Source organism: Rhinoraja longicauda, chromosome 26 (genome assembly GCF_053455715.1).
Source record: "Rhinoraja longicauda isolate Sanriku21f chromosome 26, sRhiLon1.1, whole genome shotgun sequence".
In the NCBI taxonomy this organism is placed as follows: domain Eukaryota; kingdom Metazoa; phylum Chordata; class Chondrichthyes; order Rajiformes; family Arhynchobatidae; genus Rhinoraja; species Rhinoraja longicauda.
In genome coordinates, this window is record NC_135978.1 from 5,026,426 (window position 1) to 5,047,763 (window position 21,338).

General features: G+C 44.3%; 1 protein-coding gene across 1 annotated transcript in view; it reads left to right on the forward strand.

Annotated features, from left to right (window-relative positions):
- Window positions 1–21,338, forward strand: part of supt6h (SPT6 homolog, histone chaperone and transcription elongation factor) — an 82,078-nt gene that overhangs the window by 27,068 nt on the left and 33,672 nt on the right. Inside the window, exons 12-21 of the mRNA XM_078422569.1 lie at window positions 1,589–1,743; window positions 4,264–4,365; window positions 5,271–5,400; window positions 7,315–7,465; window positions 9,403–9,557; window positions 11,894–12,089; window positions 14,185–14,327; window positions 16,746–16,863; window positions 18,915–18,991; window positions 19,870–20,005. Of these exons, the coding sequence (XP_078278695.1) occupies window positions 1,589–1,743; window positions 4,264–4,365; window positions 5,271–5,400; window positions 7,315–7,465; window positions 9,403–9,557; window positions 11,894–12,089; window positions 14,185–14,327; window positions 16,746–16,863; window positions 18,915–18,991; window positions 19,870–20,005 (1,363 nt within the window). The remainder of the gene's footprint in view (window positions 1–1,588; window positions 1,744–4,263; window positions 4,366–5,270; window positions 5,401–7,314; window positions 7,466–9,402; window positions 9,558–11,893; window positions 12,090–14,184; window positions 14,328–16,745; window positions 16,864–18,914; window positions 18,992–19,869; window positions 20,006–21,338) is intronic.

Genomic DNA, 21,338 nt, shown 5'->3' on the forward strand with positions numbered 1-21,338 from the left:
CCCAACCTGCCCATGCCAACCGATGCCCCGTCTATAATCCCATCTTCCCGCACTTGGCCCCTATCCCTGTAAACCTTTCCTATCCATGGACCTGCTTGTAAATGTTGTTCTAGTCCCTGCCTCAACTACCTCCTCTGGCAGCTCATTCCATATACCTACCACCTCTGAGTGGAAAAAGTTGCCCCTCGGGCTCCTATTAAATCTTTCCCCACTAACCTTGTCAAGAGTGTTTTATTATCATATGTCCCAGATAGGACATTGAAATTCTTACTTGCAGCAGCACAACAGAATTATGTTTTAAAATAGTACACTGTAAACAATATGATAAACGAGAAAAATTGTATGTGTGTATATATATATATATACTTGCATATACACACATATATATTGTCCCCATGAATTTATACACCTCTAAGGTCGAAGGAATAAAGTCCTCGCCTGCCCAATCTTCCCCCAATAGCTCAGACCTTTGAGTCTTGGCAACATCCTTGTAAATCTTCACTGCGCCCATTTTCACCTCAATGACATCCTTGCTATCGCAGGGTGACCAAAACTGAACACAATACTCTAATTGCAGCTTCATCGGGGTCTTGTACAACATGACGTTCCAACTCTTTACTCTGTACCCTGACTAATGAAGGCGAATGTACAAAGAGCTGCCTTTAGCACCCTACTTGCCTGTAAGGCCACTCTCAGGGAATCTGCACCCCTAGATCCCTCTGCTCTACAACGCTCCCCAGGGCCCTGCCATTCACTGAATTGATGGATGTCAATGAGAGGCACGGAGGCATAGCGGTAGAGCAGCTGCCTCACAGTGCCTGAGACCCGGGTTCCATCCTGACCACTGGTGCTTGTCCGTACAAAGTTTTTATGTTCTCCCCGTCACCTGTGTGGGTTTTTTTCAGAGATCTTCGATTTCCTCCCGCACTCCAAAGACGTACAGGTTTGTTGGTCAGTTGGTTTGTTGTAAATGTAAAATTGACCCTCGTGTGTGCAGGATAGCGTTAATGCGCAGGGATCGCTGGTCAGTGGGCCGAAGGGCATGTTTCCGTGCTGTATCTCTAAACTAAACTAAAGAAGCCAATTGTCAACTGTATTTGAGGATGCTAAGTCGCGGATTGTTTTTGTGTTTCCTTCTGCATTTGTTTCTGTGAATTTTGCTTCTTAGACAATAGACAATAGGTGCAGGAGGAGGCCATTCGGCCATTCGAGCCAGCACCGCCATTCAATGTGATCATGGCTGATCATTCTCAATCAGTACCCCGTTCCTGCCTTCTCCCCATACCCCCTGACTCCGCTATCCTTAAGTGCTCTATCCAGCTCTCTCTTGAATGCATTCAGAGAATTGGCCTCCACTGCCTTCTGAGGCAGAGAATTCCACAGATTCACAACTCTCTGACTGAAAAAGTTTTTCCTCGTCTCAGTTCTAAATGGCCTACCCCTTATTCTTAAACTGTGGCCCCTTGTTCTGGACTCCCCCAAAATTGGGAACATGTTTCCTGCCTCTAACGTGTCCAACCCCTTAATAATCTTATACGTTTCGATTGTTTCTTTGTCCTGTGATTATTCCCTCTTTCCATCTTTTCAGACTGAAGGACGTACAGTCGACAGATGAGCTGCGGGATGTGTACAATCACTTCTTGTTGTATTATGGTCGTGATATTCCAAAAATGCAAAATGCATTAAAACCAAGTAAGAAGAAATACAAAAAGAGTCAGCAAGTTGGAGAGGATGAGGAGGAAGGTTGGTATGTCTCGCTTCTCACAGGAAATTCACTATCTGTTTCCTCCCTACATCAGCACGTGAATCAGCAGTCCTGGTCGCCCCAGTATGGCCCGTCGGAGTGGTGCAGCTGGTAGTCCTGCTGCCTCACGGCACCAGAGACCCGGGTTCAATTCTGATGTCGGGTGCCGACTGGAGTTTGCATGTTCTCTCTGACCGTGTGGGTTTCCTCCGGGTGCTCCAGGCTCCTCCTACGTCCCAAAAACCTGCCGGTCTGCAGGATATAGAGTGATACAGTATGGAAACAGGCCCTTCGGCACAACTTGCCCACACCAGCCAGCGTATCCCAGCTACCTGCATTCGGTCCATATCCCTCCAAATCTGTCCTATCCATGTACCTGTCTTAACTGTTTCTTAAATGTTAGGATAGTCCCTGTTATTTGTGTGGAAAAGTTACCCCTCAGATTCCTATTAAATCGTTTCCCTTAACTTGAAACCTATGTCCTATTGTGGTGGCGCAGCGGTAGAGTTACTGCCTTACAACGAATGCAGCGCCGGACACTCGGGTCCGATCCTGACTACGGGTGCTGTACTGTACGGAGTTTGTACGTTCTCCCCGTGACCTGCGTGGGTTTTCTCCGAGATCTTCGGTTTCCTCCCACACTCCAAAGATGTGCAATTTTGTAGGTTAATTGGCTGGGCAAATGTAAAAATTGTCCCTAGTGGGTGTAGGATAGTGTTAGTGTGCGGGGATCGCTGGGCGGCGCGGACCCGGTGGGCCGAAGGGCCTGTTTCTGCGCTGTATCTCTAAAATCTTTTTTTTAAAAGTCCTCTGGTCCTCGATTCACCTACTCTGGTCAAGAGACTGTGCATCTACCCGACCTATTCCTCATGATTTTATACACCTCTATAAGATCACCCCTCCTCCTCCTGTGCTCCAAGGAGTAGTGTCCCAGCCTGCTCATCCTTTCCCTATAGCTCACATCCTCTAGTCCTGGCCACATTCTTGTGAATCTTTATTGTATCATTTCCAGTTTTTAAACGTCTTTCCTATAACTTGTTGCACAATACTCTAAATGCGGCCTCACCTACGTCTTACACAACTGTAACATGGCCTCCCAACTTATCTACTGAATACTCTAGCTGATGAAGGCCAATGTGCCAATAGCCTTTTTGACCACCCAATCTACCTGCGACTCCACCATTGACATATGACAATAAAACACTCTTGACTATCTGATATTTGGTTGATTCTGTGGCAGGACTTTCATATGAAGAAAGACTGGATAGACTCGGCTTGTACTCGCTGGAATTTAGAAGATTGAGGGGGGATCTTATAGAAACGTACAAAATTCTTAAGGGGTTGGACAGGCTAGATGCAGGAAGATTGTTCCCGATGTTGGGGAAGTCCAGAACAAGGGGTCACAGTTTAAGGATAAGGGGGAAGTCTTTTAGGACCGAGATGAGAAAGTTTTTTTTAACACAGAGAGTGGTGAATCTGTGGAATTCCCTGCCACAGAAGGTAGTTGAGGCCAGGCCAGTATGTTGACAGGCTGGAGCAATTAGGCTTGTATACACTGGAATTTAGAAGGATGAGGGGGGATCTTATTGAAAAGTATAAGATAATTAGGGGATTGGACACATTAGAGGCAGGAAACATGTTCCCAATGTTGGGGGAGTCCAGAACAAGGGGCCACAGTTTAAGAATAAGGGGTAGGCCATTTAGAACGGAGATGAGGAAGAACTTTTTCAGTCAGAGAGTGGTGAAGGTGTGGAATTCTCTGCCTCAGAAGGCAGTGGAAGCCAGTTCGTTGGATGCTTTCAAGAGAGAGCTGGATAGAGCTCTTAAGGATAGCGGAGTGAGGGGGTATGGGGAGAAGGCAGGAACGGGGTACTGATTGAGAGTGATCAGCCATGATCGCATTGAATGGCGGTGCTGGCTCGAAGGGCTGAATGGCCTACTCCTGCACCTATTGTCTATTGTCTATATTTAAGAAGGAGTTAGATGTGGCCCTTGTGGCTAAAGGGATCAGGGGTATGGAGAGAAGGCAGGTACGGGATACTGAGTTGGATGATCAGCCATGATCATATTGAATGGCGGTGCAGGCTCGAAGGGCCGTATGGCCTACTCCTGCACCTATTTTCTATGTTTCTATGATATCTGGTTGACAGCGAAGATCTGGTATGTGCTGTCCAAGGAGGCAGTGGAATTGGATCCAATTGCTACATTTAAGAGGCATTTAGACACAAATAGGCAAGAGATAGAGGGATGCTGTGCTAATGCAGGCAAATGGAATTAAAGGGGGAAAAAGGTCACCATTGACATAGTGGGCTGAAGGACCGTTTGTGTGCAGTATGAATCTAAAGGGTAACATTGTGATATTATCCATAATTTGTTGTCAAATTCAGTAAAGTAGGGTGCTTGGTGGAACAGTTAATTGCAATAGATTTTCATTGTCATTCTGTGGGTGACGAAATCTCGTCCAAAAGACTTGCTTTTTTTTGGGATGACAATAAAGGTAATTCTGATTCTGATTTCAGGAGAACGAGATGAGGAGGTTGAAGACGAAGAACATCATGGACCAGAGCTGAAGCAAGCTTCCCGCAGGGACATGTACACCATTTGCCAGAACACTGGTCTAGGTAAATAGTCTGAAGAAAGGTCTCGACCCGAAACGCCACCCATTCCTCTCTCCAGAGATGCTGCCTGACCCGCTGAGTTACTCCAGCTTTTTGCGTCTACCTTCGATTTAAACCAGCTTCTACAGTTTATTTTCCTTTGGAACTTATTGTCTTCGGATTGCTAAACAAAAGCCCGAATCTTTGCCTGCGTTTGCCTTTGTGAAATAAGTGAAATAATATGAATTTTTAATTTTTTTAAACGGGATTTACTGGCAATATCTGGGTTAAAATTAAGATTAGTCTTGCCAAATTTAAGGTATATTTTGGGTATAACTACAAAATTGGCCTGTCTTGTGCGTGATTAGCCTAGTATTAATCAAGCCCAAAGTGACTTCAAATGACCAGACAGATTTTCCACTGAATGGCAAAGTTACTGGCAATAAAGTAAAACTGAAGTTTACATTTTGAGCCTAGCGGTAGAGTTGCTGACTTACAGCGCCAGAGATCCGCGTTCCATCCTGACTGAGTGCTGTGTGCAGGGAGTTTGTACGTTCTCCCCATAACCTGTGTGGGTTTTCTCCGGGGGATACGGTTTCCTCCCACACTCCAACGATTTTCAGATTTGTGGGTTAATTGGCTTCGGTAAAATTGTAAGTTGTCCCTAGTGTGGGTAGGATAGACGTAGTGTTGGTGTGTGGGGATCGCTGGTGGGTGCGGACTCGGTAGGCCGAAGGCCCTGTTTCCGCGCTCCATCCTTAAACTAAGCTAAACTTTTAAAAAACTACGCTGTGTTGTGACAAGTCCAAGTTCAGCACCGTCGTACTATTGCTGCCGTTTTAATCCTTTCTCTGTTTTGTAATATCTGGTGATAAATCAAAAATCTGCACTTGTTAATCACACGTCTTGATGGGCTCTCTGTCTTACAGATGGGCTTGCAAAGAAATTTGGGCTGACTCCTGAGCAGTTTGGTGAAAATCTCCGAGACAGTTACCAGCGTCATGAAACCGAGCAATTTCCTGCTGAGCCACTGGAATTGGCGAAAGATTACGTCTGCAGGTTAGCACAAAAAGTTACCTGCTGCTTGGTGTTCATGAGTAAAACACAAAGTACTGGAGTAACCCAGCATGTCTGGAGGACATGGATAGATGACGTCTCAGGTCTGGATGACTGAAGAAGGGCCTTGGCCATCTTTTCCCTCCACAGATGCTGCCTGACCAACCCCGTTCCTCCAGCAATTTGAGTTTTACTCAAGATTCCAGCACCTGCAGTTCATCGTGACGCCATTTTATTGCTTGGTGTTTGTATTAGGTTTTAGTTTTTTTTAAATATATGACAAAAATAAACTTTGCAGAATTAAAACTTATTTGCATAGCAAAAACAGTAGAGGTCATCATATATTTTTAGTGTCCATACATTCAATAGTGTCATACTCAGTGGTGTTAGCACCAGCCTTTACACAAAAATGCCCCTGCCCCTCAATCACCCCCCTTGTTTGAGGGGTGTCCCCACTGGACTCTGCCCCCCCCCCCCCCATGTCCAGCAGCGGAAGGACCCGAGACTGTGGTCCTCCCCCACAGAGCCTTGGCGTTGGCTGCACCAAGCTTCAGTGCGTCCCTCAGCACCATAGATAACAGAGCAGAGCAAGATAGACCACTCAACCCTAAAAACCGAAGTATGTCACGGCGCCATTTTAGTAGGCAGAAACTTGCAGAAACATTTTAAAAGAAAAATAATAAAAATCTGTGATTTGATAGATGAGATACATTCTGCATTTTTATGGTATCATCACACATACTGTTCTCCCAAAACACTGATTGCACTGCGAACGGCATGGCGAACGGCGGGTTTTGCCTACTAAAATGGCGGACGTTACGCGTACTACACTTCAGTATAGGCGATTTCAACGGAGTGGTTCATCTTGCTCCTCTAGTATCTTTGCTCAGCACACACTCCTGCAGTCTGGAGCTGGCAGGTCAGCAACATTCCCCGACGGCCATCTCGCTCTGCCGGGAGGTCATGTTTTGGGCCGACCAAAAGCCGTCTTTCACCGAGTTGATGATCTTCCAGCGGCACTTGATGTCCAGCTCCCAAGTTCATAAGTGATGGGAGCAGGATTAGGCAATTCGGCCCATCACGTCTACTCCGCCATTCAATCGTGGCTGATCTATCTCTCCCTCCTAACCCCATTCTCTTGCCTTCTCCCCGTAACCCCTGACACCCGTCTCCTGTTGTGTCCCTGGTAACAGCCCGTAAATCAGAAAGTCCTCTGTTACGGAGCTGCTTGGGGTGGACCTTGAAAAGTGCTCCTCTCACTGCCAACCCAGTGAGTTTTAAATATTTATGCTACTTATAATATCTTTCCACCTTTCTTCCAATGCATAAAGTTGTATGTCGGTACCTCACCGTTTAATTGTCATTTAAAGCCAAAGTGGAAGAATTAAATGAACTAATTGAGCTTAATACAGGTATTTATTCACAGAATGCTGGAGTGACTCAGCAGGTCAGGCAGCATCTCGGGAGAGAAGGAATGGGCGACGATTCGGTTCGAGACCCTTCTTCAGACTGATGTCAGGCCCGCCCCCTCCCCTGACATCAGTCTGAAGAAGGGTCTCGACCCGAAACGTCGCCCGTTCCGTCTCTCCCGAGATGCTGCCTGACCCGCTGAGTTACTCCAGCATTTTTGTGAATAAATACCTTCGATTTGTACCAGCATCTGCAGTTATTTTCTTATAGAACTTAATACAGGTGCTCCTCGGCTTCCGATGCCGAGAAACCCATCGCAAACCGAAAATATTGTAACGCGTTTAATACACCTGATCACGTGGCCGGAAGCGAACCGCTGCCGTTTGCGCCATCGCAAAGTCGAAACATCACAAGTCGAAGCATAGCGAGCCGGGGAGCACCCGTACTTGACGTAATAAAGGTTTGTCAAAATCTATATCCGTCCGTTAATATTTATTAATCTTTCAGCCAATTCACAACGCCCGAGGGCGTGTTGGAAGGTTCCCGATACATGGTGGCCATGCAGATTGCTCGAGAACCCTTGGTCAAGCAAGTTCTAAGACAGACCTTTCAAGAGAGAGCCAAGGTCAACATTACTCCCACGAAGAAAGGCAAAAAGGTAACGTGCGATTCATGGAGTTTCTGTGCATAATGCAATGGAATCTGTGGAATTCTCTGCCTCAGAGGGCAGTGGAGGACAATTCTCTGAATACATTCAAGAGAGAGCTAGATAGAGCTCTTAAGGATAGCGGAGTCAGGGGGTATGGGGAGAAGGCAGGAACGGGGTACTGATTGAGAATGATCAGCCATGATCACATTGAATGGCGGTGCTGGCTCGAAGGGCCGAATGGCCTACTCCTGCACCTATTGTCTATTGGGACGCAACATTGAAATTTTGTTTTGTCCTCGCTCACAGCATGTCAAATACAGGAAGCAAATGCATACATTTTTGTTGTGATGCTGTGCATTAAATTTGGATACGAGCCTTTCCACCCACATCCCTTTCCAGCGCTGAAACTGGATAACATCAATAGAGGCACTCAGTAAAGTAAATCCACGGTTTAAATTAGCCGAGAATAAAAGCGGGCGGCAAATGGAGTGTTATTTCAATGATTAAAATATGCCTAATATAGTAGAAACAAGGTACTGCAGATGCTGGTTTACATTAAAAGCCACAAAGTGCTGGAGTAACTCAGCGGGTTTGGCAGCTTCTCTGGATGGGAGGGATTTCGTTTCGCACCCTTCAGACTGCTTTTGGTTCTGGACTGTTCTTCAGACTAGTTCTTAAAGAGGATCCCAATACAAAACATCACCTATCCATGTTCTTCAGAGATGCTGCCTGACCCGCTGAGTTACTCCAGCACTTTTCTTTGCCTAATTTAGTTTGATTTGCAAAGAACAAAGTTATCTGAAATAAAAGCAGAAAAATGGTTAAAAAAAAATACTGGAGTGTAGAAACCAGGAACTGCAGGTGCTGGTTTATTTTTTAGAAGCACCGAGGTGCTGGAGTAACTCAGTGGGTCTATATATATAGAAGGTATCACAAAATGCTGGAGTAACTCAGCAGGTCAGGCAGCATCGGGCGGCACGGTAGTGCAGCGGTAGAGTTGCTGCTTTACAGCGAATGCAGCGCCGGAGTCTCAGGTTTGATCCTGACTACGGGTGCTGTACTATAAGGAGTTTGTACGTTCTCCCCGTGACCTGCGTGGGTTTTCTCCGAGATCTTCGGTTTCCTCCCACACTCCAAAGACGTACAGTTATGTAGGTTAATTGACTGGGTAAATGTAAAAATTGTCCCTAGTGTTTGTAGGATAGTGTTAGTGTGCGGGGATCGCTGGGCGGCGCGGACTTGGTGGGCCTAAAAGGCCTGTTTCCGCGCTGTATCTGAAATATGAAAAAATATATGAAAAATATCTCAGGAGAGAAGGAATGGGTGACGTTTCGGGTCGAGGCCCATCTTCAGACTGAATTCAGACTGAATTCTTCAGACTCTAGCATTTTGTGATACCTTCGATTTGTACGAGCATCTGCAGTTATTTTCATATATATATATAAAAAACATACATAGGACTTTTTTTCTGAGTTTACATATTTTATTGTGCTGCTGCAGGTAAGAATTTCATTGTTCAGTCTGGGACACATGATGATAAAAAAACTATTGACTCTTGACTATTTCATCAACAATTAAACTTTAATGTACCTCATTGCGATGTGTATTTATACAGCAAAATCTTGAAGTAACCATCTCAGAGCCTAAAATCTGTTCTGAAAATTAATCCTTCGTAGATTAGGTTACATAATATCGCAATCCTGCATTGTAATGGTTGGTATTTAAATATAGGATTAGGCAAAAAACTGGTCTGATTAAATTAAACGTGTAGGAAGAAACTGCAGATGTTAGTTTACACCAAAGATAAAAGGGTGGAACTACAGATGTTGGTTTACAAATAATCGTTTTCATAACCGCGGTGATATTTCTAACAAAGGTACGCCCACAGCAGAAATATTGCAAATAAGAATTTTCAGTATTTTTAACATTTGATTTTATGGTTTCAGGACATTGATGAAGCGCACTATGCTTATTCTTTCAAATATGTAAAGAATAAGCCAGTCAAAGAATTGAGAGATGACCAGTTCTTGAAGATGTGCATTGCTGAGGATGACAGCCTGCTAACTATGGAGATCTGCATTGACATGAAAGGACTTGAAGGGTGAGTTATCACAATAGGCAATAGGAAAGGGGAGGAAGATGCTGACCTGGTACATGGTACAGCAGTGTGAAGGATATATATTTTATATGATCCCATGATTGTAATTTTTACAGTAACATATTTCCAACAATTTCTGGTGAGCTTGTAACATTGAATTTTGGTTCTTGCGTTCAGGTTTTGATTGTTACCATACAGGCCAATTCTCAGGATGCTTTCAAGAGCGAGTTAGATGGAGCTCTTAAAGATAGCGGAGTCAAGGGAGGAACGGGGTACTAATTGTGGATGATCAGCCATGATCACAGTAAATGGCGGTGCTGGCTCGAAGGGCGAATGGCCTACTCCTGCACCAATTGAAAATTAAAAAAAATTAGAGCTCACGGTTCTTTTTTGCCTGTTTATTTTTCACTGCGATCCATAAAAATGAATTGCAGTTTGCTTGAAATATGTCAGCAGAAGGAGAGCCAATGATTTTCGGATTCCAAATTTTGCTCTGTACCTTCAACAAATATCATTTAAGAGTAGAATTAACTGTTTTAAAGATCAGCTAAACCATCGGGCTAAAAAGCTAGTGAGAGCAGCAGAAGAGAGGAATAAAAGAAGGGGTATTAACAAAATTTCTTGATGTAATAGAATTAAATCCCAAGAGTGCATTTGGAGGGAAGGGTTGGGAGGCATGGTGGTGCAGCGGTAGAGTTACTGCCTTACAACGCCAGAGACCCGGGTCCAATCCTGACTAAAAGTGCTGTCAGTTAGGAGTTTGTACATTCTCCCCGTGACCGCGTGGGTTTTCTCCGTGTGCTCCGGTTTCCTCCCACACTCCAATGACGTGCAGGTTTGTAGGTTAATTGGCTTCTGTAAATTATAAATTGTTCCTAGTGTGTAGGATAGTGTACAGGGTGATCGCTGGTCGCCGTGGACTCGAAGGGCCAGTTTCCATACTGTATCTCTGAACTAAAGTCTAAAGTTCTATATATTATCCCACTTTCGCATCCACACACTAGGGGCAATTTACAGAGGCCAGTTAATCTAGAAACCCGCACGTCTTTGGGACGTGAGAGGAAGCTGAAGCACCCGGAGGAAACATACATGGCCACTTACAGGGAGAACGTGCAAACTCCGCACAGACCTCGCCCGGGGTCAGGATGGATCTCGGATCTGTGGCGCCGTGAGAGGCAGCAGCTCGGGCAGCTGCATCACTGTGCTGCCCTTTCTCAAGTACAAAAATGTCCTACTTTCCACAGGCAGGAATCGAGACAGAAAAGAGCACTATTTTAAGCAAATCTTTTGAGCGTTTTGTAGAGCAGGAAGCAAAGGTTTAGTAAGAAACTAAAATGCATGATTTTTTAAACATTCAAAAAACAAAATCATTGGTATTTATATGAGAATCTAAATGCATTATTGGCCTTTATGCCAAAGGAATGCAGAAACAATAATTAAAGGTTAATACATTGCTAAAAACATACTCTCTCTTGTGCAATAAATTGTCACATTTTCGGGTGACATCACTTCTTCCATTAGCACCAAAGGGACGACGGTGAGTAAGGTAGGCCTAAAATTGTCATGGTATCGCGTACCGTTTTGGCTGTAGTTCAGGAACAAACAAACAAACAAACGAGAGTTTTAGTGTATAGATGTGTGGGGCAAGAATTATTTATACAGAGTACTGGATCTGGAGCAAGTGGTAGAGGCAGATACAGTAGTGGCATTTAAAAGGCTTTTAGATTTAGAAACATAGAAAATAGGTGCAGGAGGTGGCCATTTGGCCCTTCGAGCCAGCACCGCCATTCATTGTGATCGTGGCTGATCATCCACAATCAGTAACCCCTGCCTGCCTTCTCCCCACATCCCCTGATTCCGCTAGCCCCTAGAGCTCTATCAAACTCTCTTTTAAATTCATCCAGTGAATTGGCCTCCACTGCCCTCTGTGGCAGAGAATTCCACAAATTCACGACTCTGGGTGAAAACGTTTTTTCTCGCCTCAGTTTGCACATGGAAGTGCAGGGAATAGAGGGATATGTACGGGCATGTGAGATCCATTTTAATTTGGCAGCAGGTGATGTCCTGTTCTTTGTTCTACTTTCATTGACTGCATGAAAGCTCCAAAGCAACATCGTTGAAGGGAGCTTCTGAGGTATATTTTAACGAATACACGTTCCACAAATTGCCATCGGTTTCCTGTTGCAACGACAGCAAACGCTGACAGTTTCCTCATCACTGCAATCGGAAAATCCTGGCTAGATTGTCCCCTGCTGACATTTAATCAGCGCGACTAGAATATGGTGCCGTATTACACCAGGCAATGAACTTGTTTTATGGTTATGTCTCCCGTCTTTTAGTTACGACAATGAGCAGACCTATTTTGACGAAATCAAGCAATTCTACTACCGTGATGAGTTCAGTCACCAAGTGCAAGAATGGAACCGGCAACGCAGCATGGCAATCGAGCGGGCTCTGAATCAGTTCCTCTACCCACAGATGGGCAAGGAGCTGAAAAACAAATTGCTCAATGAGGCACGAGATTATATTTCAAAGGTACCTCATGAATACTTGACCTCTCTCCGAGCCGTTTAGTGCAGGCTCCCTGACTTACGATGCTTCTGACTTTACAACGGTGCAAACACTGGGCAACGGCGGTGAGCCGTGGCTCGTTTCCGGCCACGTGATCAGGTGTATTAAATGCATTCCCACTTGCGATATTTTCGGTTGACGATGGTTTTATCGGAACGTGACCCCATCGTAGGTCGAGGAGCACCTGTATTTATTGTTTTTATGTGCAGGAAGGAACTGCAGGTGCCGGTTTAAACCGAAGATAGACACAAAAAGCTGGAATAACTCAGCGGGACAGGCAGCATCTGTGGAGAGAAGGAATGGGTGAAGTTTTGCGTCGAGACCCTTCTTCAGACTGGTTAGGGATAAGGGAAATGAGAGATGTAGACGATGATGTAGAAAGATAAAGAACAATGAATGAAAGATATGCAAAAAAAGTCACCATGATAAAGGAAGCAGGCCATTGTTAGCTTTTTGGTGGGTGAAAACGAGAAGCTGGTGCGACTTGGGTGGGGGAGGGATGGAGAGAGAGGGAATGCTGGGGTTACTTGAAGTTAGAGAAATCAACATCCATACCACTGGGCTGTAAACTGCCCAAGTGAAATATGAGATGCTGTTCCTCCAATTTGCGTTTAGCCTCACACTGACAATGGAGGAGACCTTGGACAGAAAGGTCTTTGTGGGAATGGGAAGGAGAATTAAAGTGTTTGGCAACCGGGAGATCAGGTAGGTCCAGGCGGACTGAGCGAAGGTGTTCAGCAAAATGAACGCCCAGTCCAAATTTAGTCTTCAGGTAGGTTTGGGCAGGCTGCTGTTTTAATATCCCCTATATCGCTATTGCACGTATCCCCTATATCGCTATTGCACGTATTGCAGGTAGGTTGGGGCAGGCTGCTGTTTTAATATCCCCTATATCACTATTGCACGTATCCCCTATATCACGATTGCACGTATTGCAGGTAGGTTGGGGCAGGCTGCTGTTTTAATATCCCCTATATCACTATTGCACGTATCCTTCTGTCTTGTATATTTGTTTGCGAGGCAAATGAAAATGTGCACTCCCCTTCAAAAAGTATTAAATGTTTCATTCACAGAAGAGCCAAGTGCAAGAATATACAAGAAAACGTGTTTAAACACCTCACAATCTGAACTGTACGATGCATTTGACTGGATAGCATGCAGTGCCCGTGACAGTAATAAACAAAACTAAATTAAACTATTTCAAACTATTCTCCATCGTCTTGGGGCAGGTGTGGTATGTTTTTAAATGTTGATAATTTCCTGAAATACCTGGTGTTACTAAACTCAGGCACTTCCAAAGTGCATTTCTGTTGTATCATGTAGACACCACCTTTCTAAAAGCCACCCACAAATAATTCTTATCATTTTTTACCAATGATAAAGCAATTAAAAATCATTCTGATATCATCTTATCACAAATATATGTGATATTTGATGTCTACGAAGATATGCTTTTGGACAATTGGACCAATGGTGTATTGAAAGTAAGAAGGCATTAAAAATAATGCTTTATTAACTTTATTATCTGGATTATGGATGAGGTCAGGTAAACAGTTGTGCTTTTAGCTTTTGGCTTTAAATAGAGCAGAACTTTTTTAAAAAAATGCAATTCTTTGTAAAATTACCTGAACTGCAATCAACGTATGTATAAATAAGTTCTGTGAGCTTTCAGGACAGAACTGCTCACTGCAGTAGATTGTTAGTAAGCATGAAGTCTCACTTGAAGTGTGGAGTGGAACATTATAAGGTTGGTGATAAATGCACCAGCCGGTTTTAATGCAATGAACAGCAATTCTGATGATTGAACATAAATGTTTCAGCATCTGCTGGCGTTCTTGTATCAAGAAGGGTCATAAAAAGACCTGGATGATTGTGTAGACACAAAGCGTTGGAGTAACTCAACGGGTCAGGCAGCATCTCTGGAGATAAAGGATGGGTGAGGTTTCAGGTCGGAACCCAAGAAGGATGATTTTTTGCCCTTTTAACATGTTTTTGCTTGAAAACATATCTCTTTTTTTGTCAAAAGGGGCTAACTTTCTGCAAATGGTCTTTTTGCTAGTGTTGCAGTCGCAAACTATACAACTGGTTGAAGGTCTCGCCATATCGGCCTGACCAGCAAAATGATGAGGACGACGATGACTTCATGGAGGAAAGTCAGAGCAAAGGTGTCCGAGTGTTAGGCATGGCGTTTACAGAAGAAAGGTAAGTGTGCAAGGAAAGACCCGTGTACATGTGTAGGCGTTTATGCATAGAGAAAATCTTGGTTCCAATTTCAAGAAGTTGCTTATGTTTTCAAAAAGCATGGCACTTAAGAATATTGTAAATCAATTGCACTTGTGATTTAAACAACAACTTACAATACAATATATCTTTATTGTCATTGTACAGGGGTACACCGAGATTGGGAATGCGCCTCCCATACGATGCAATAATTTAATTAGCTAGTCAGTATTAATTTAAACAACCCAATGAAACAAATTGTAACAGTTTTAAAACAGAATAAAGTGCAAGTAGATCTGTGCCGGATCACTGTGCGATGTGACCATCCGGCTCAGCAGGACCGGTTCATAGCAGCTATGGCCCTGGGGATGAAGCTGTTCCTGAGTCTGGAGGTGCGGGCGTAGAAGGCCTTGTATCGTCTGCCCGATGGTAGATGTTCGAACAGACTGTTGCAGGGGTGTGAAGAGTCTTTGTGGATGCTGGTGGCTTTTCTGAGGCATCGTGTGTTGTAGATGTCCTCCAAGGCTGGTAGCTGTGTTCCGATGGTCCTCTGAGCTCTATGGACTTGCAGTTCCACATAGCTGTGTGCATTCAGATATAATACACTATGATGCTGTATATATTTAAAACAAAAACTAATTTCCTCAAATATTTCAGCGATCCATACATGTTCATAAAATACGTTAGGATGTAGTGCAGACAAACCACATGGAGATCATTTTAATAGGATATTCTCCCAGTTTTATAGACAATAGACAATAGGTGCAGGAGGAGGCCATTCGGCCCTTCGAGCCAGCATCGCCATTCAATGTGATCATGGCTGATCATTCTCAATCTGTACCCCGTTTCTGCCTTCTCCCCATACCCCCTGACTCCGCTATCCTTAAGAGCTCTATCTAGCTCTCTCTTGAATGCATTCAGAGAATTGGCCTCCACTGCCTTCTGAGGCAGAGAATTCCACAGATTCACAACTCTCTGACTGAAAAGGTTTTTCCTCATCTCAGTTCTAAATGGCCTACCCCTTATTCTTAAACTGTGGCCCCTTGTTCTGGACTCCCCCAACATTGGGAACATGTTTCCTGCCTCTAACGTGTCCAACCCCTTAATAATCTTATACGTTTCGATAAGATCTCCTCTCATCCTTCTAAATTCCAGTGTATACAAGCCTGTTTTGTTCTTTAATTTGTGTACTTTGGTGGTGTAAGGGTTAAAAGACATGTTAAAAGATCTGACTCTGAAACTCAGTACTCTATGAAAAAAGGAATCTTTACTTAAAACATAAATTTAACTTGCCTATTGATCTTATTAGAGGCCATAGCCTCAGAATTAAAGGACCTTCTTTTTGGAAGGAGATGAGAAGGAATTTCTTTAGTCAGAGGGTGGTAAATCTGTGGAATTCTTTGCCACAGAAGGCTGTGGAGGCCTTCAGTGGATAGATTTAAGGATTGGGATGGATAGATTCTTGATTAGTACGGGTGTCAGAGGTTATGGGGAGAAGGCAGGAGAATGGGGTTAGGAGGGAGAGATAGATCAGCCATGATTGAATGGCGGAGTAGACTTGATGGGCCGAATGGCCTAATTCAGCTCCTATCACTATGACCTTATTGGGAAAGGATGTTGATTCATTGTAATCCGACCTTCTGTGTCTCCACCGTATAGTGGTTTGTGAATATTGTCATGGTACAGTCTGAAGAAGGGTCTCGACCCGAAACGTCGCCCATTCCTTCTCTCCAGAGATGCTGCCTGTCCCGCTGTGATACTCCAGTTTTTTGTGTCTGCCATGGTACTCTTGTTCTTTTGAAGTCATTTGAATGGAGAACTTCCTCTGCACACAAAGCTGCTGGTGTTAGTAGCTTGGAAGATGAAGGCAAAAAAAAAAAATGCTGGATGAACTCTGGGTTAGACAGCATCTGTGGAGGGAATGGACAAGCAACATTTCGGGCTGGGACTCGCACACCATTTCAGACGATGGACGTCCAGTCCTTGTACACCTTGCAGTCTTTGTGTGTCTTAAGGTTGCTAGTAAAACAGTGCAAAAATAAGCCCTCTGCTCATCCATCTCCTTCTAAACTTATCCTATCCATGTACCTGGCCAAATGTTTTTTTAAACATTATGATAGTACGTGCCTCAACTACCTCCTCTGGCAGGTATCATAAATGTTGTTCATTCTCTGCGCAGTCTCATTTATGCCGTGCTTTTAAAATTGCAATCTGTAAACATAGAACAGTGTAGATTCATCTGTTTGAAGAATAATCAGACGGCATCATTAAGGCTATTTATGATTTCTAGCATGTTATTGCGTCATATTATATATGTGTGTGTGTGTAAACTGCTGTTGTATGGACCTGCAATCACCGCCAAATAAGTAGTGTTCCCCTTTGTGTTTTCGTTTCTCCTAGGGATACGCCGTCATTCTGTTCCCTTGTCAATGGAGACGGGGAAGTGACAGACTTCCTCCGACTGCCTTATTTCTTAAAGCGGAGGAATGCGTGGCGTGAGGAAGAACGAGAGAAGAAGGTAAAATAGCTTGCTTCAATGCGTCGAAACGCAAACTGTAATTGGCAGTGTGCACAATTGTACCCGGGTTTGAGTAGAATTTTAAGAGACCGTGGATGCTGGCTGCCAGGATTTCTGCAAACATCTTGCACCGCCCCTCAGTTTGTTTTGTGACATTTCCAGCATTTACTCTCCATTTTTAATTTATCTTGGACATGAGACAAATACACCATTCATGAAAGATGTGCCACGCGTTAGTGTTATATAGAGACGTACAGCATGGAAACCGGCCCCAGTCCGTGCCGACTAAGATGGCCCATCTAAGCTAGTCCAATTTGTCTGGGTTTGGCCCTTATCCCTCTAAACTCCAAGGAGAGTTTAGTTTAGAGATAAGCACAGCGCGGAATCAACCCCCTGTGGCCCACCAAGTCCGCACCGACCAGCGATCCCCGCACATTAACACTATCCTACACACACTAGGGACAATTTTACATTTATACCCAGCCAATTGACCAACAAATCTGTACGTCTTTGGGGTGTGGGAGGAAACCGGAGATCTCATAGGTACGCCCCACAGGTCACGGGGAGCACGTACAAACTCCGTACACACAGCGCCTGTAGTCAGGATCTAACCTGGGTCTCTGGCGCTGAAAGGCAGCAACTCTACCGCTGCGCCACCGTGCCATTGGCAAGGTCATTTTAAATAAAGGGTTTGTTCAAAGAGGGATAGAATTGAAAAGTGGGGAAGTTTTATACTGAACGTACGTGAAATTGAATGGTGGTGCTGGCTCGAAGGGCTGAATGGCCTACTCCTGCACCTATTGTCTATTGAAAAATTTGATTGGAATTTGGATACCCCTTTATTCTTCTTGCGTGTCCATCATTCAAATGTCACATCACTGTCATCGTCCGTCCTGAAAAGGGCGCGAGCTTCTGGCGACAGTCAGTGGGAGCCATCACTTGTACAGTAGACGATGGTGGTAGCAGAATTAGCCCAGGACATGCCCCGTTTCCAGCCCCGCGACGTGGACGCTTCTGCTATGGGGACACCCCTTTATTAAAGGTATAGGAAAGTTGAGAGAGCGTCAGGAAAAATCTACAAAAGGAAGGGATGTAGTAGAAAGGGTGCAGAAAATAAATCACAAGGGTAGACACAAAATGCTGGAGTAACTCAGTGGATCAGGCAGCATCTCTGGAGGAAAGGAATAGTTGATATTTCGGGTTGGATCCCTTCAGACAAACTACGGGGGGCAACACTGGGGGGCTTGGATTACTGGACGGACGGATCGGTCACAGTTGTCATCCCACGGGAGGCATGTCTAAAACTAGAGGGGTGCAAGTTTAAGATGAGAGGGGAAAGATTTAAAGGGGGACCCGAGGGGCAAGTTTATCGCACAGAGGGTGGTGGGTATCTGGATTGGGTTGCCCGAGGAAGTCGTAGGTACTGATCCAATTACAACGTGTAGTAGACATTTGAACAAGTATGTGAGTAGGAAGGATTTAGAAGGATACTAGACCAAGTGGACCCGTTTGGACCAAAACTCTCCTGCATTGGTGCAGCACCCTCTTCCCCTCCCCCCCCCCCCCCCCCCCCCCCATCCCTCCCTAGGAGATAGATTTAAACTTCAAATTGTGAATGACTTTAAATTATAACACCGATTCAATGAAACTTCTTCCATTAGCACCAAAGGGACGACGCTGAGTTAGGTGGGCCTAAAATTGGTGCGCAATCATGTACCGTTTTGGCTGTAGTTCAGGAACGAACAAACAAACAAACGATATTATATAGATGGGCTAAACGCAGGCAAATGGGATTAGCGTATATGGGCATCTTGTTTCAGCTTGGATGAGATGGGCGGAAGGGCCTGTTTTCACACTGAAATATAGGAGAATCCATGTGGAAAAGATGAACAGATTGATTAGATATGAGACACAGGAGCAGAATTAGGCCCTTCGGCCGATGGAGTATCCTCTGCCTGGATTTGTTTGCCAAAGGATGATCTTGTAACGGTCTGACAAGAGTAAATCAATTTTATTTCCAGCAACTTGACTCGACATCTCTTTGTCCACAGGCACAGGACACTGAAAGCTTGAAGAAGTTTCTTCTGAGCAAGAAGCCTCACGTGGTGGCGGTTGGTGGAGAGAACAGGTGAGAATCGATGTTGTTGAGTTAGTGTTTAGCCAAGGAACGGGGTTTAATTATTTCAAAATCTGCGCAAAACGATATTTAAATTGCTTTGAATTATTGAAGAATAATTCTGCTTTGCCCAAGCAAGTGCACGCATTTGTGATCATTTTCACAGGATTGTTTTGAATGATGCTTTATTGTCACATGTACCTGGCGTAGCTAGGTGCAGTGAAATGCTTTGTTCTGCTTACAACCTGGGCAGTACGCGTGTCGGCACCGACAAAGTTATAAATGTACCGAACAATCCGATCAATTGCCCGCTGCCACATGTGACAGCAGCCCCCTCCTCAGCCAGTTACCCCTTCGTTCTCAGTGCCCCCCCCCCCTATGTTTTCGCCGCCTATGAAACTTAAACGTTTTAAGGCTGAATCGAGTGAATTAAGCTTTATAATGTTATAAAACGTAACGTTTTATAACATTATAAAGCTTAATTCACTCGATTCAGCCGTAAAATGTATCTGAGAAGTTTGTAAGTTGTCTGACTCGTATTTCACATTTTGTCTCTGTCCCACATATCTGCTGTCCTCGCAGATATAGATAGAGTACGTCTATTTCAGTTTGGGTTTAAAGCAGCATCTGTGGTTCCTTCCTACACACACGCTGAGACTGCATTATTATTTTACTGATTCGGGGTACTTTGAAGGCCAGACATTTCCTTTTGGAGGAAATAAATCAGGGGCCAGTTTATCTTCTCCATCTCCAACAAATAGGCGGTGATTCGATTTCATAATGGTCCCGTTGGTGTTGGCACGGAATTTCAGCGTTTAAGATGTGCTCTTTTGCATTGATAATGTACGCTTTCCTTCGGAAACTGGAGTTGCAGATGTTTCTCTGTTTAGGGACGCCCTTATGGTTGTCGAGGATATAAAGCGAGTCGTGAATGAACTGGAGCAGGAGCATCAGATGTCACCCATTGGAGTGCAGCTGGTGGACAACGAGCTGGCTCTTCTCTACATGAACAGCAAAAAGTCCGAGGTAACGAGCGCCTAACTCAAAAGCAACCTAAAATGAACTAACGGCTTGTTGGTTAACAGCACACAGAGGGCATGGGACGGACTGTTCCAGCTGCTGGGGTCAGGCAAACGTTTCCGCTGTCACGCTGTGAAAACAGAGAGCATGAGACGGAGTTTCTTCCCACAGGCCATCAGGACTATTAACTCTCCTATCACCAGGGACTAATTTAAGTTACTGTATAAATTTATTTTTTGTGTGTTAAAAAAAATTCTATTCTGTTTTGTAGTTTTAGCACAACCCGCAGGCATTGCCACTTTTATTTCACTGCACATCTTGTATATGTATGTGACAAATAAAGTTGACTTGACTTGACTTGGGAGAGGGCCAAGCTACATAGATATGAAGTATAATGTGCCTTATACAATCTTCGGATGATGTACAATGCATTGTCTCATTCAAATTGGTCTATTGAAGATCACTTTAATGTCAAAGATAGACACAAAATGCTGGAGTAACTTAGCGGGACAGGCGGCATCTCTGGAGAGAAGGAATGGGTGATGTTTCGAACTGAGACCCTTCTTCAGTCTGGTCCCTACTCACTCACATTTCACAGCCTGACCTGCTGAGTCACTCCAGCATTTTGTGAAATAAATACCTTCGATCTGTAACAGCATCTGCAGTTATTTTCTTACACTTCACAATAGTTGGTAGTATGTTGTTGCAGATGTTATTTGGTGACAATCTGAAGCATGATTTACAATCTATTTTCTGCAAGAATATCTAATTTTCAATTTTGAATAAATTGTTGGTGTTAGAGATTCTAGATTGGAAGAGTTTAGTCGGGTGGGGGGGGGGGGGGAGATTGGATAGGCTGGGCTCATTTTCCCTGCAGCAAAGGAGGCTGAGAGATTACCTTAGAAGTGTATAAAATAAGAGGAACAAAATACTGGAGTAACCCAGCGGGTCAGGCAGCATCTGTGGAGAACATGGATAGGTGATGTTTCACAGAGTGCTGGAGTAACTCAGCGGGTCAGGCAGCATCTGTGGAGAAAAGGAATAGGTGATGTTTCGGGTCAAGACCCTTCTTGAGACTCAACGTTTCAGGTCAAGACCCCTTTTCAGACTCGGAAGGGCCTGAAAGGTCTTCACCCGAAACGACACTTGTTCCTTCTCTCCAGATGCGCTGCCTGACCCGCTGAGTTACTCCAGCATTTTGTGTCTATCTTCGGTGTAAACCAGCATCTGCAGTTCCTTCCTACATATACAATAAGACGCATAGATAAGGCAGATAGTCATAGAGTGTACAGCATGGAAACAGACTCCTGCAGCCCAACTTTCCCATGTCGACCAAGAT